Below are 13,282 nucleotides of genomic sequence, written 5' to 3'. Positions count from 1 at the left end.
TAGCCTTCTCTCATTGTTTGAGCACGAGCCAGTCCCTCCAGGCATCCGGGCTCTTTTGCATGAGTTTCCGGACGAGTCCTCCCACGGGACCCTGTCGCTCAGCACCTTCTGCCCATACCTTGGGCCCGACGTACGCGCTGACGAACCCGTCTGGCCCGGAGATCATGAGCAGGTTCTTGCCGCTCGCGCCATTGGCACCACAGGTGCACTCACTTGCTGCCGTGTCCAACCCACCCTGGCCCTTCGACCCGGCATCGGACTCTTGCGTGCTCTGCTGTAGTAGCCGCTGCGAGTGGTAGTAACACGACGCCCGCTCGGTCGGCACACTCACTGCCGTTGATGGCGACGGAGTGCGCGAGCGCTCGATCGCCCTCGTGACGTCCGCGCCGCTGATTGCGCCGGCCTCGTCGTCCGCGACGCACCTGAACTCCAGCTCGTGGCCCCGGCTCCTGTACGCAGCCTGCAGCTCCCGCAGCTCCCTCACAACAGGATGCTGAATGCCCTCCACGTCCTGGTTCCCGGCCGGCCCAGACCCGCCAGCGACCGAGGCCAGCCGGCCCCAGAATCCCCTGCTCGCTTCAGCCCCCTGGAGAAGAGGCCGCGGGCACCCGGCACAGTCGGCGCGCGACCTACTCGCCCAGATGATATCCATCGATAGCTTCCCATCCTCTCCTCCTCCCTGCCGCAAAGACAGCAGGTGCCGCGCGACCTGCAGCGCGGGCGCTACCCCCGTGCCCCCGGCCAGGAACACCACGCGCTCGCCGGCGGCGCCGAGCCGCGCGGCCACGTCGAACCCGAGGTGCGGGCCCCGCAGCCAGACGTCGTCGCCGGGCCCCAGCCGGGACAGGTACGTGGACATCTCGCCGCCGTCGTACCTGCGGACGAGGAAGCGCAGTTGAGCCGTGGCTGAGGTGCCGTCACCGTTGTCACCGCCGGCAGCAGCCACCGCCGGGGGCAGTGGCGTGTAGTTGCGTGCGATCTGCAGCTGCGGCTGCTTGATCTCGACGGACCACAGGCCGTGGGCCCATGCGTCCCGGATCAGGGCGGCGTTGTCCGCCTGGTGCGGCGCCGGCGCCGAGACGGTCAGGATGAAGGTGGTGGGCGAGGTGCGCTCCGTCGAGATGACCTTGAAGGGGACGAAGGTCTCGCCGTTTAAGACGCCCTTGGGTTTCCTGCCGAAGGGGTTGCCAATGTCGGTTGTGGCGCTGAGGAGGGCTGTGGCCAAGATGGCGATTGTCAGGATGGCCAGTGCTCGCCTGCGTGGTGTCTTTTTCTCGCAGGTTTTTGGCTTATCCGTGTTACGCTTGAGCACCGTGCTCGTATAGCCTCGCGCAGAAGTCCTTGGGCGTGGGGCGTTGCATGGCAAACTGATATTCACTCCCTTGCAACGTGGAATGGACGTTTTGCTGTATGTTGATAGTTTGCAAGTCCCCTGTCCTGTGCCTTCTTGTGACCGCACGCCTGTGAGTGATATAGCAGGTGCACTGGCGCCTGCATGGCCACACAGCCGGCGTGCCGCTGTTAATCCCGTCAGCTTCAGGCTTGCCATGCTCCAAGGCAATTGTTTGATCGCCGCAGCATCGGCGCAATCGTGTACGCGCTGCAGGTTGGTGGACAGAGCGAGGCCAACTTGATGGTTCCAAAGCTGTGGATTTTAGGCACAATCACGTGCACTACAGCATCGTCTGCACTGTGATCCAATACTCGTCAAATGTGAGTCTGAGAGCAGATTTGTGTGTTGGGCTTATTCCACAGCCGTTAATCCCATATCTGTCATGGGTTTGAGGTGATCCAAATCCATGAGTCTTGAGAAAAGACTGCAGTAGTGAAAGTTACGTTACGTATTTTACAGCGACGGCAGCAATCAATTTGTTGTCAAAGTCATGACGTTCTGTATTATTCCTCTTTGAGTCTATAACCTCAAAATCTCTCGGTCTTGTTTGATACCACCTCGGAACATATTCTCGATGACCCGACCCTTCCCTACTGTCTCGTGTATGATTCCCTCAACATGCTTTGGCTCGACCCGACCGTACCATAGGCCATACCCAGCCAGGGGATGTTTCTCTCCATTAGCCGTCTTCATGGACGGTGGCAGATAGATGATGATGTTGCCAGCAAATTTGTGACCACCAATATGAGATATAAGCCCAACGCGTGCCGTCGGAGCCGGCTTCTGAACAGCTCCCGTGGTGGCCTCGGCTTCACTGGGAACGTCGATCTTGACAGGTCCGCGCAGCACCTCGACGCCCTGCCGAGCTAGCTGAGTCTCAAACTCACTCCTGAGCACTGGGCCCATCACTCCGCAGCGCATATCTCTCCCACCGTGACCGCAGATGAGGACCATGATGTCCTCAACATCCCTCACACCGTAGAGCAGCTGGCCACACATCGGCTTGCGCGTCAGACGGTCGCGATGTATCGGCGACAACCCATCGTGCGCACGGTGCAGCTTCTCCGGAAGCAAAAATCCCTTCGCCAGCGCCTCGACACTGTCGAAGGACACCCTCGGCAAGAAGGGCACATACTTGAAGCTGGGTAGCAGGTAGACCGACGTCGTGACGAGCTCCGTCCTCCTGGGGACAGAGGACGCGAACGACGAGTTGAGCATGGAGATGTTGTGAAACGGCTGTGAGGCGCGAAGGAAAAAGACTTACCGTTAGCAGCGATCACACCCACCTGATCTCACGCGGGCTGAAGCGTCCGACTCACGTCACTGTAGACACCTCCCCGGCCGAAGAGCTCCTTGAGGTCGGCGGCGAGGTTGTCGCCGCTGTTGTCCTCCTCTATCCGCGACGGCCAGTCGTCCTTGCCCGTGCATATGAGCACCTGCTCGCTGTAGTTTGAGATGAGCCCGTTCAGCTTGCCCTTGTGGTCGATCTCCAGCCCGTCTGGCATCGGGGGCGTCGCGGCGCACTCGCATGTCGACGGCGGGCAGGCCGGCACCGTCGGAAAGGCCGGGGCTCTGGCGCGGGTGTTGTAGAATCTCTGCAGTGAGAGGGCGAACCGCCGTCTAGACAGGCCATAGACAGGCCGAGGTGTGCAGAGCAGCATCACAAGCTAATAGAGAGATAATCTGCTCTCGCGGGTTTAAAGTGACCAAACAGCCCAGGTGGTGGTTGGGAAGCAACGCTCTTGTAGTTGTGGTTGCCACTAAGTCGTCGGGCAAACCCCGGGGTCTTCAGGTAGGTTCCCGAGGGCCTTCTCAGGGTTCACTCCCGCCACCTCCCCATTCAAAGACCAAACATCGCGCTTGCGACCTCCCATCAACAGTCTTCAATACAAGGCACATACAGTCTGCATATACTCATCGTCGAGAAATATCACAAAGAGAAAGTAGTAATCAAAATTTTTCTTCAGCGTATTTATTTGCAAGTAGACTGATATGGGCAAGTCCAGTGTGCCAATATCAAGTCAATAGACAACTCTACGTGCTGATTTCAACCGGTGATGGCCACACGACCACGGGTTTATAGTAATACTCGAAGTTCCCAGATAATTTAGGGGTTTTTTTTTTTTTTCTTTCGTGATTATTGCATGGACTGACATTCTCTAGACCCATCTTTGCGTCCTTCATGGGAGTCATCGATGGTCGAGACTCCATGAAACCCAGCATGGTCTCAAAATCCTGTGATTATTCGGTCTGGCCATTATGCTTGGGCCCAGAAACGTAGGTTTGTGACCTCGAGCCGTCTCATCCAGCTCCATTTTCACCCAACCCGAGACTCCCTCCTCAAATGTTCACTGCATTGATTTCGGAATTGGAAACGGTCATAACCCCCAAGACTGATCCCGCGGGGTTCGATCACAAGTTGTGCACTTGACACGTAAAGACCACTGGTGTGACTTGGTCATTAATCCAGCTCCTTTATTAGCGGGCATCAAGCTGGGGCAGCTGAACAGTCCATCTTGTAGGCGATATGGAGGTCACAGTGACTGCTAGGCGTGGTGTCTCAAGGCGATGAGGCAGCTTCAACGTCTCAGCGGTCCGTTCTAGGAAGCATTCCGCGTCTCTCAGCAGTCATTATGCACACACGGGGCAGACACTATCTGTAGACGTCGTTTCTTGTGGTGAGGATTTCGTTGATTCAACCCAACAGGATCATAAAGCTTGGGTGACCAACTCAAGAACATCAAAAAAGGCTTCGCGGCTTTGCTCGTCAAACTTGGTGATGCCCAGGCCGACCACAAGCGTCCTCCGGTCATCAGGGTTCTTGAGGGCAAGATGACTGGCGATCTGAGCGGCGTACAGCTGGCCCATAGTCTCTCTGTCCTGTCCTCCGCCACCGAGGAGGGTCTTGGGCGTCAGGTGGAGGGAGGGGAGTGCCGACAGCTCAGCCCTGGGCATGGCCATGTCCACGAGCGCGGGAGACGGTGCAGAGAGCGGTACTTGGACCTGAAACTTGTCGTCAGTGCTTGAGAAACATTTTGATCTCAGTGGGGCGCACAACATACCCATTGCGATAGGCGACCCTCTTGTGAGATTGTGAGCAAGACCTTGTCGGCGAAGTTGGTGCAGGAGACCTGGGTTGGGGTGCCGTTGACTGTCCCGTTTGCCAATTTCGACGGCGCTGGGAAAGGCTCCTCTCGAACGTCAGTCGATGCTGGCGACGCCATCGTGAGCACAGGTTTGGGGCTTGGGGGTATTGACCGGGGCAAGCCGAGACGAGAAGTTGTCCTATGTTGACGGAGTACACAGAAGGTAACGACCGGTCTTCGAGACTTGAAAGCTCAAGCTGGGGTTGACATCCTGCGCCCCACCCCGCTAACTCTAACTCGGCCCGCCCACACGCCTGGGTCTCCGGCAGGGTTCCAGGGCCGGCTACCACACAGGCCTGGGGAGAGCGTACAGAAGTTATCATGTTATTTGATGCCTCAGATAATTTAATGTTGCGGAAAGCTGCCTCATGGGCATTTATAACAGAGGATTTTATCCCAAAATATGGTGAATATGATATCATCCCATGAAAGATGGTCTCACAGAAAATCACCTCAGAGGCAGTTACTAATATCCCACAGGAGGTTATCCCGTAGGCTGTTATCCCACGGAAGGTTATCCCACAGGTGCCTAACCCATGGGAGGCTTCTCAAGGAAGGTTATCCTATGAAAGACTACCCAGTACCCTATGACAGATTATCCCGTGATGGGTCATCCTTAAAAAGTCAACCAGAGGGAAGGTCATTCGCTACCCTTGTAGTAAAGTCTTCCATAGTCCAAATCTGCCATGCAGGTGTGACCAGGTACATTTGGACTGGCTTCACATTAGCGGCGCTAGCGGTATGGACCCACCAAAAACTTTCTGGAGCCAACCTAAGATTTCATCGGGTTTTCATGTGAGATGCTGCTGCTCACTACAAATCGTAAATCGGAAAGAGCCACCAGTGAGAAATCTCAACCTCGACACCACCGACTCTCAACCTCGACGACACCAACTCTTAACTTCAACACCACCAGCTCTTAACTTCATCACCACCAACTCTTACCCATCCCAAAAATATTGCCCCAGTCGGATAATCATGGCGAAGAAGCACGTGCCGAGGCAACGCAAACAGAAACACCGGAATCTGGCACGCAACAACCGCCAGGATGGCCAAGGCGACGTTATCGATTTCCCAAATGCGCAAGAGATCCTCCCTGAGCAAATCCGGGAGAAAGAAGCCCGGAAGGCCCGCATGCGCGAGGAGTTGAAAAACCAGGGCGTCAAAGTCAGCAGCAAAAAGTCAAAGCGTCTGGATAAATACATCGAGAACAAGCTCAAGAAGGACGAAAACCGAGAACTACTCGCCAAGCTGGCTGAGACGAGGGTAGACACCAGCCTCTTCGCAAGCAGTCGCTCCCTTGGCCACAATCGTGAGACCACACGCGAAGCTTTGGCAAGAGCCCTGAAGGAGACACAAGCCGGTATCAACAAGGACGACAATGAGAGAATCCTGTTCCAAGCACGGCAGCCGTCAGCAGACGAGGGCGAGGATGACGGCGAGGATGAGCCCCCTGTGAGAACTGTGGCATCACCCCCGCAAATCCAATCTTCTGCGCCTCAGCCCTCAACGGGGAGCGTGGGTTTCGGTCTCAAGCGACCATTGGACCTCGGCGAAGATGGACGACCCAAGCTCGCGAAGCGACAAAAGAGAGGTGGCGTCAAGTCCAAAGTAACCATTTCCCAGCCTATTGAACCAGAGCCGGTTGTTGAAGAATCCGATGACGACGCATGGAACGGCTTCAGCTCCGATGACGGGACAGAAGAGTCAGCCAGCGGCAGCGACAGTAACAACTCTGATGAACCAAGTGAACAAGAGGATTCTGATGTCGAGTCCGAAGGCGAGTCGGAGGAGTCGAAATCCGAAGGCAGCAGTGATGACAGCAGCCAGGAAGAGTCAGACGAAGTGTCAGACGAGGAGGCAGCGCGATCCAAACGAAAAGAGCGCTCTTCAGCCTTCAAGCAATGGGCTCATCAGCAACGGAACGAGGCCATGGGGTATACACCAGTTGGATCAGGTCCACAAGGCCTCCAAATACCGAAACCTGCAAATTTTACACCCCGACCGCTCGAGGAAGATCCATTACCCCGCGAGCTGCTGCCGACAAAGAATGTGGACCGGAAAGCCTACAGTGTCACCGTATCACGGTCTCCTGACATTCAGGAGGCTCGACTAAAGCTTCCGGTGGTGGCCGAGGAGCAGCGGATAATGGAGGCCATCCACGACAACGACATTGTCGTTCTATGCGGTTCCACAGGATCCGGGAAAACCACTCAAGTCCCCCAGTTTCTCTTCGAGGCGGGATACGGATCTCGCGATGGCCCAACACCTGGCTTGATCGGTGTCACCCAGCCCAGGAGAGTTGCAGCTGTCAGTATGTCAAAACGGGTCGGTCAGGAGCTCGGGGACCATTCCGACAAAGTGGCTTATCAAATCCGTTTTGAAGGCACGGTTGATCCAAAAACGGCTGTAAAATTCATGACTGATGGTGTGCTGCTCCGAGAAGCAGCTCGAGACATCGCCCTCAGGAAGTACTCCGCCATCATTGTTGACGAGGCTCACGAGCGAAGCGTCAACACTGATATCCTGATTGGTATGCTCAGCAGGGTGGTCAAGCTGCGTGCAGAGCTGTCCCAGGAAGACCCAACGAATAAGCCTTTGAAATTGGTCATCATGTCTGCTACACTTCGGATAGAAGATATGACACAGAACCCAACCTTGTTCAAAACGCCTCCTCCGGTCTTGGAGGTGGAAGGAAGGCAATATCCAGTTACCATTCACTTCTCAAGGAGGACTCAACACGACTACGTCGAGGAGGCTTTCAAGAAGATCAGCAGAGGTCATCGAAAACTTCCCCCAGGAGGCATCCTCGTGTTCATGACTGGCCAAAACGAGATCACGGAGCTTGGGAAGAAGCTCAAAAAGGCATTCACTGGGATGGACTCTGCCACGGTGCCGAAAGTCAGGCTGCCCGCTTACTTCGCCTCGATAGAGGCTGAGGACATAGATTTTGGGGTTGATGATGACCGCGACGTAGATGACTACGATGACGGCCTGGATTCTGGCGATGAGGAAGAAGAGGACGATGAGACTGAGTTTGAAATCCCAGAAGAAGAGGGAGAAACAGGATCCGGCCCGAAGCGCATGCACGTTCTACCTCTGTATTCACTCCTACCTACGAAAGAGCAAATGCTTGTCTTTGAGCCGCCGCCAGACGGCTCCCGCATGGTTATCCTGGCCACCAACGTCGCCGAGACCAGTTTGACCATCCCGGGCATACGATATGTATTCGACTGCGGGCGATCAAAGGAGAGAAAATACGACCATCTGACTGGCGTCCAGAGCTTTGAGGTTGGTTGGATCAGCAAGGCCAGTGCTAGCCAGAGGTCTGGGCGTGCAGGTCGAACGGGACCCGGTCACTGCTACAGATTATACTCTTCAGCTGTGTATGAGAGGGATTTTCAGGAATTCGCCGAACCAGAATTATTGCGAATACCCATCGAAGGCGTGGTTCTCCAACTCAAGGCCATGAACCTACAGAACGTCGTCAACTTCCCATTTCCCACGCCTCCGGACAGACAAAGCCTGCGCAAGGCAGAAAGGCTGTTGAACTATTTGTCCGCCATCAACAGCAGCGGACAGGTTACGCAAATCGGAAAGACCATGTCTATTTTCCCGCTATCACCACGATTCTCTCGCATCCTCCTTGTCGGCCATCAGTTCGATTGTATTCACTACACGATTGCGTTGGTTGCCGGTCTTTCAGCTGCTGAAATCTTCCTGCAAGAATCACACGCAATCCCGCAGCTCGCTTCCAAAGAAGACGGCGAGGAAAGCATCCGCACGAATGCGGGTGTGAACGCCGAAACTCGACAAGCCAGCGCCCGGCGTGCTTACAACACGGTGCACAAGAACTTCTGCTTCCTAGATGACAAGGCTGACGCCATCAAGCTGCTGCAAGTTGTCGGGGAGTTCGCGCACGAGCCGACCGAGGCGTGGTGCGAGTCGCACTTCGTCCAGTATAAGACGCTGAAGGAGACCCTGCGGTTAAGGCAGCAGATCACTGAACTCCTGCGGACGAACATCGCATCATTCGCCGGCCTCTCGTTCCAGGCAAAGCTCCCCGCGCCGTCTGCGAAGCAGATCACCGCCTTGAAGCAGATGGTGGCCGCCGGGTTCATCGACCAGGTCGCCATCAGGAACGACAAGGCCCCGACGCCGCTATCCATGGGGCGGAAGCCTAGGCGGGCTATCGAGGTGGCATACCTGCCCCTGACGCCGCTCGCCGTGCCGGCGACAGCCGAGAACAGCGAGAAGGCCGTATACCTGCATCCGTCGTCCCCGATGGCGCGCCTCAGCCCCGACGAGTGCCCGGACTATGTCATCTACTCGCGCCTGCAGAAGGCATCCGGGGGCCGCACGAGAATGCACACGCTCACCGATGTGACGGGCAGACAGCTTGCGTCGCTGGCCAAGGGAACGCCGTTGATCTCATACGGGAAGCCTATCAAGGAGGTCAAGCTGGAGAACACGGAGGGTGGAAAGTTGCGAGAGGTATGGGTCGTGCCCTCGTTGAATGCGGAGGGCAAGGGTGGCTTAGGATGGCCCCTTCCTGCGAGGCAAGTCACGCAACGCAGGGTAGCGGGCAACTGGGTCGTGGAGTAGTCAATGGTCTGCATAGGACCAGCGTTCAAAAGATCTGATTCTGGGTTGAGGACGTGAAGACAAAGGGTGGACGAGCGAGTTATGTGCTACTTCATATCGGCAGACAAAGGATGCCTGTTGACTTTCATTGACATTCCCGGGTCAAAAGAAACCTTCAGTATAAGTGAAGGTATGAGACAGAAATGAAGACCATAGCGAAATCCGTGCAGTTTCATCGCTTGATTGTTTCTAGTAGAACTGCCCAACATGTCAACCGCTCAATCAAGGCCATACAGACAACTGGGTGTTTTCCTTCCAGTGCAGCGCCGCAGCGACCACCCGAACCGCGTAGCAAGGGAATGGCCCAGAATCAATAACACCCAACATCGCAAGCAAAGGGTTCCTCCTTGCAGGCCTGATCGACACGATCAACAGGGCCACAATGCTCGTCGTGCAGTCCGTGCAGACCGGCGAGCTCCTCGTGCAAAAACTTGTACGGCCCAATACCGACGACCCAGACTACGAGTACGAGGAGCCGCTGGAGCTGCGAATCTCGACGTGGCAGGACACGCTGCCCAGCAATGGGTTTCCCAACTATGTTCCCCTTGGCGTCCTGCCTCGGGATGCACCGTTTTTTAACAAGTTGAGGTTCTGGCAGCACTGTAAACCCGATGACGACGAGGACATGCCGGCGTATTCGCTGTGCTTTGAGTGAGATATTCTGTTTATCTAAGAGCATCAACTTGTTGGTTGTAGTCTTCGCTCCTAACGTCGCCTGTCTGAAGACATTGCAATGGAGGTGATTTGTCGGGACTCATATCTAAGCATCGGGACAGAAATCGGGCTGTTTCCGAACACTTTGTATGGTAACGCTTGACCCTTTGTGATTTATATCAAGCACGAGAAGGCGGAACGCTGCTAAGTCTTGTTCCACAGGCTTGTAGCAGAGCAGCTCTGTCTTGCGATCGCATGGTTGCACTTTGGGGAGAGACCTGATCGCCCAGGGCACCAAGCTCCAGCCAGCTGGAAATGACTATATCACCGTGATTCAGTAAGTCACTGACTGGTTTTTCATGACAACGCCAGCCGACCGTATCTACACAGAAGTCTGACTTTCAGCACAGTTCGCAAACAACGTCTTCATCAACTATCCCCCGCGTCGTGTAGGCGGGCGCACTGCGAGGGTAGGGGAGGAATCCAGCGCGTTCCCCCAAATCGTTTTGGGCGACTTCGGGAATTCGGCGGCCGACGGGGACGACACGATGATTATCCCCCTAAACGTTCTCGGGGGCGAGGACCCGGGAGACACGGAGCTGCGCCTGTGGGAGGACACGTACGGGGTGGGCAACACCCTGCGGCGGCTGTGCCAGGCCCACCTCCCAATCTCCCCGGATGATGGCGACGTTGGTGACGCCGACTGGCACGCCCGGCGGCCTAACAACATCAGAATGGCGGGCCTCAACGCGCGGGACGCATCGGCGCCAGACTTCTCTGCCCAGCTGGTTGACCTGCTGGGGAATTTCGAGTGGGACGCCATGGAGACAGGGACCGATATTCATGAATTGGAGGACCCCTTGGGCGATGTCACGGCCGACTCGCGGTGGATGGTCGATACGTTGTACCCAGCTGCGCGCGCCCGGGTGGCGGCGTACCGCAATCCACCTGGGGGCCGGCCGGCCAGGTATTTTGACGGGCTGGATGTCTCGTGGACCAAGCCGGAACCCGTGATGCCCTTCGTGTACAACACCAGCTATGCGCACCATGAGGCTGCCGCCGCTGATGCCGTCGGCTATGAGGATGGTGAGGGGGGCGGCGGTGTCGATGTGAACTGGAATGATAAGGAAGAAGTCAAGATGCAGGCGCTCGGAAGGCTGCATAAGTGGGACGATGTCAAGCCAAGTTACGAGCTGCGTTCTCTCGAATTCAATGGTCCGACAATAAGACCCTCGAACCAGCCGCCCGGCGGGGAGTGACGATGGAGGCGTTTAGGTGGGAGGACTGGTGGTCTGAGTTTCTAGAATATGCCCGAAAGGTATTGTAGCGTATGTGAAGCGGGAGCCCTGAGACCCTGCCTTGAAAGCCTCGGGAGTATTCCTGCCCACCGGAGATAATAAGCGGTTGGCATATGATGCTCTCTCCTGTTTTCAACCGTGTTTTGGTCCCGAGAGAACCTTTCCCAGCATGCATAGTCGCAGATGGCAAGATATCACACCACAACCAACCCCGCAAAGTGCTTCATGCTCCTTGCCATTTCCGAGCCTGGAAACATTTGTGCGAGGCAAACGTTGAAACCCCCATGCAGAGTAACAGAAAAGCACGGATTTGCTGAGCCCCAGCCCTGACATCTCACATGGCCACTCAGCCATCATTCCCCACTTCAACTTCTGTTGTGAGTGAGGCGAGACGTGCCTAGCTAGATAGATAGAAACACAGAAGTGACCATTTGTCTGGGCTCCTGGATTCTCACCCCAGGGTCCAGCCGCCTCCAATTTGGGGAGCCACACGTTACATGGCAAGGTCAGAGGACGAAAGAAATTGTGCAAGTGGGAGTCTTGCACTGCCGAGTCTACTTAACCCAGCTTCAGATTTATGAGTGACTTGCTTGTAATACCAAGTTGTGGGCCGGCATGTGAAGAGAGAATGCCAGCCTGAGGGGCTGATACGAAAGCAGTGACTAAAAGGAGGACCAACGCAATTTTGATTTCGCCTGCCATATGTGTGGCGTCAGACGGGGGTATCGCACCTAAGCTTCACACAGAACGCCATGCAACCTTTTCCTTCCCACGACACTCTTAAGAGAAGACTGTCCCCGAATTTCAAATGTCAACCTGATCAAGATGGCGTTGGCGTACCAGTGGCCACGCCTGAGCCCCCTTTGCTTTTCCTTCTGTCCTTTGACCTCCCGCTGCCTCCAGGCCGTGGACTCTTCGTCTTCTTGGCGTCCTTCGCAGAAAGCACCTCGACAGTTTTCGTGTTCAATGGAGCTAGTGTGGACGGCTTTAGGGTTACAGGTGGCACATTTGGTACGGCAAGCTTGTCGTTGCGCCCGGTCGACGCGAAGTGGAAGTTCCCTGGCGCTCCGGTGATGGGTATCTCATCCATGTAGTCGCCACCGTACTTCATGTGGATGCGGAAGGATTCCTCGGCCAGGCGCTCGAGCTCTTCCTCCTTTGTCGAGGTTTTCGCGGGTGGTTGGCCTTGCTTGCCGCCGGGGCCTTCCGGCATGGGTGTCGCTTCTTTTGGCTCCAAGGTCGAGGCGCGTGGTATTTGAGGATTGGCATAGACATGTCCCTTCGCAGGTGTCCACTTCTGTACACTGTTGGCACTCTCGAGGATCTTCCCCACTGCCGTAGAAATGGTGGCCTATAAAGCAGGGGCATGTCAGCGTCATGTTCCCTGAAGGAGGTGCCAAGTGTAGAGTCTATAACCTACCATTCTGGAGCTCATGAGGTCCGCAAATGTCGGTGCGGCATATAGGTTCTCCCCAACCAAGAAATAGTCCTTATGCACCGTCAATTCGTCTTCCTGGCCTGGCCTCTTCCGTCTGTTCTGCTTGCGAATTATCCAGACACCCGTTCCCTGGCCCGGGCCAGTCTCGGCGGGCTGCTCGGCGACAATGTATTCGAGGCCCTGCATACTCTTCAGGCGTGTCTCGAAGGCCTCGCGGGTGGCGAGGACGTGAAAGAGGTTGGCATTGTACTGGGCTTGGTTCTGGATAACATTGTTGTTGGACGTTGGGTCGAAGAACGGTGATGTAGCGAAGTAGTGTAACACGGTATTTGTGTGCAACGGTCCGAATTGCATGATGAAGGCCGGATTCCTCCATTGGATCTCGTCCATGGCGGACTCTTTCGCCGCGGAGCCCATCTTGACAGCCTGGACCTCGCGATCGTGGGACACAGGAAGTGAGTTCTACTCCGCAGTTACCAAGGATCGTTTCAGTCAAGTTTGAAAACGGCGGGCTGCTTCGGAGACGACCAAAGATACTAGAGGGATTGCTCTCTGCCTCGAAAGTGCCGATGATTAATGGTGATGTTGCCAGCTGCGCGAAGGCAGAGCGTAGTTTGGGAATCACGGCCGTGGGGTTTCTTTGATAGACTGGAGCTCGCCGAGCTGGCCTGCCTTGGCGACAGGGGTAGGGTACTGGTACCTGGGTGAC

At 55.9% G+C, this 13,282-nt stretch overlaps 5 protein-coding genes across 5 annotated transcripts; 2 read left to right on the top strand and 3 right to left on the bottom strand.

The window, feature by feature from the left end:
• Positions 1 to 10: 10 nt before the first annotated feature.
• INS49_014557 (uncharacterized protein) lies at positions 11 to 3,586 on the bottom strand (the record flags this gene model as incomplete). The annotated part of the gene is made up of 4 exons (XM_043175247.1): positions 11 to 1,340; positions 2,037 to 2,629; positions 2,713 to 2,988; positions 3,548 to 3,586. 4 exons carry the CDS (start codon positions 3,584 to 3,586, stop codon positions 11 to 13), a joined length of 2,238 nt encoding a protein of 745 aa, XP_043020204.1.
• A 516-nt stretch (positions 3,587 to 4,102) lies between these two features.
• On the bottom strand, positions 4,103 to 4,617 carry INS49_014556 (uncharacterized protein; the record flags this gene model as incomplete). Its single annotated transcript, XM_043175246.1, has 2 exons — positions 4,103 to 4,396; positions 4,456 to 4,617. The coding sequence occupies 2 exons, from the start codon at positions 4,615 to 4,617 to the stop codon at positions 4,103 to 4,105; spliced, it is 456 nt and encodes a 151-aa protein (XP_043020203.1).
• A 900-nt stretch (positions 4,618 to 5,517) lies between these two features.
• On the top strand, positions 5,518 to 9,144 carry INS49_014555 (uncharacterized protein; the record flags this gene model as incomplete). The annotated part of the gene is made up of 1 exon (XM_043175245.1): positions 5,518 to 9,144. The coding sequence occupies one exon, from the start codon at positions 5,518 to 5,520 to the stop codon at positions 9,142 to 9,144; it is 3,627 nt and encodes a 1,208-aa protein (XP_043020202.1).
• A 421-nt stretch (positions 9,145 to 9,565) lies between these two features.
• On the top strand, positions 9,566 to 11,096 carry INS49_014554 (uncharacterized protein; the record flags this gene model as incomplete). The annotated part of the gene is made up of 2 exons (XM_043175244.1): positions 9,566 to 9,721; positions 10,248 to 11,096. The coding sequence occupies 2 exons, from the start codon at positions 9,566 to 9,568 to the stop codon at positions 11,094 to 11,096; spliced, it is 1,005 nt and encodes a 334-aa protein (XP_043020201.1).
• An 859-nt stretch (positions 11,097 to 11,955) lies between these two features.
• On the bottom strand, positions 11,956 to 12,990 carry INS49_014553 (uncharacterized protein; the record flags this gene model as incomplete). The annotated part of the gene is made up of 2 exons (XM_043175243.1): positions 11,956 to 12,486; positions 12,556 to 12,990. 2 exons carry the CDS (start codon positions 12,988 to 12,990, stop codon positions 11,956 to 11,958), a joined length of 966 nt encoding a protein of 321 aa, XP_043020200.1.
• Positions 12,991 to 13,282: the final 292 nt, after the last annotated feature.

Source organism: Diaporthe citri, assembly GCF_014595645.1.
Source record: "Diaporthe citri strain NFHF-8-4 chromosome Unknown scaffold_8, whole genome shotgun sequence".
Lineage (NCBI taxonomy): Eukaryota > Fungi > Ascomycota > Sordariomycetes > Diaporthales > Diaporthaceae > Diaporthe > Diaporthe citri.
The sequence above is the reverse complement of the archived record's forward strand: the minus strand, read 5'-3'. Positions and strand labels throughout refer to the sequence as shown.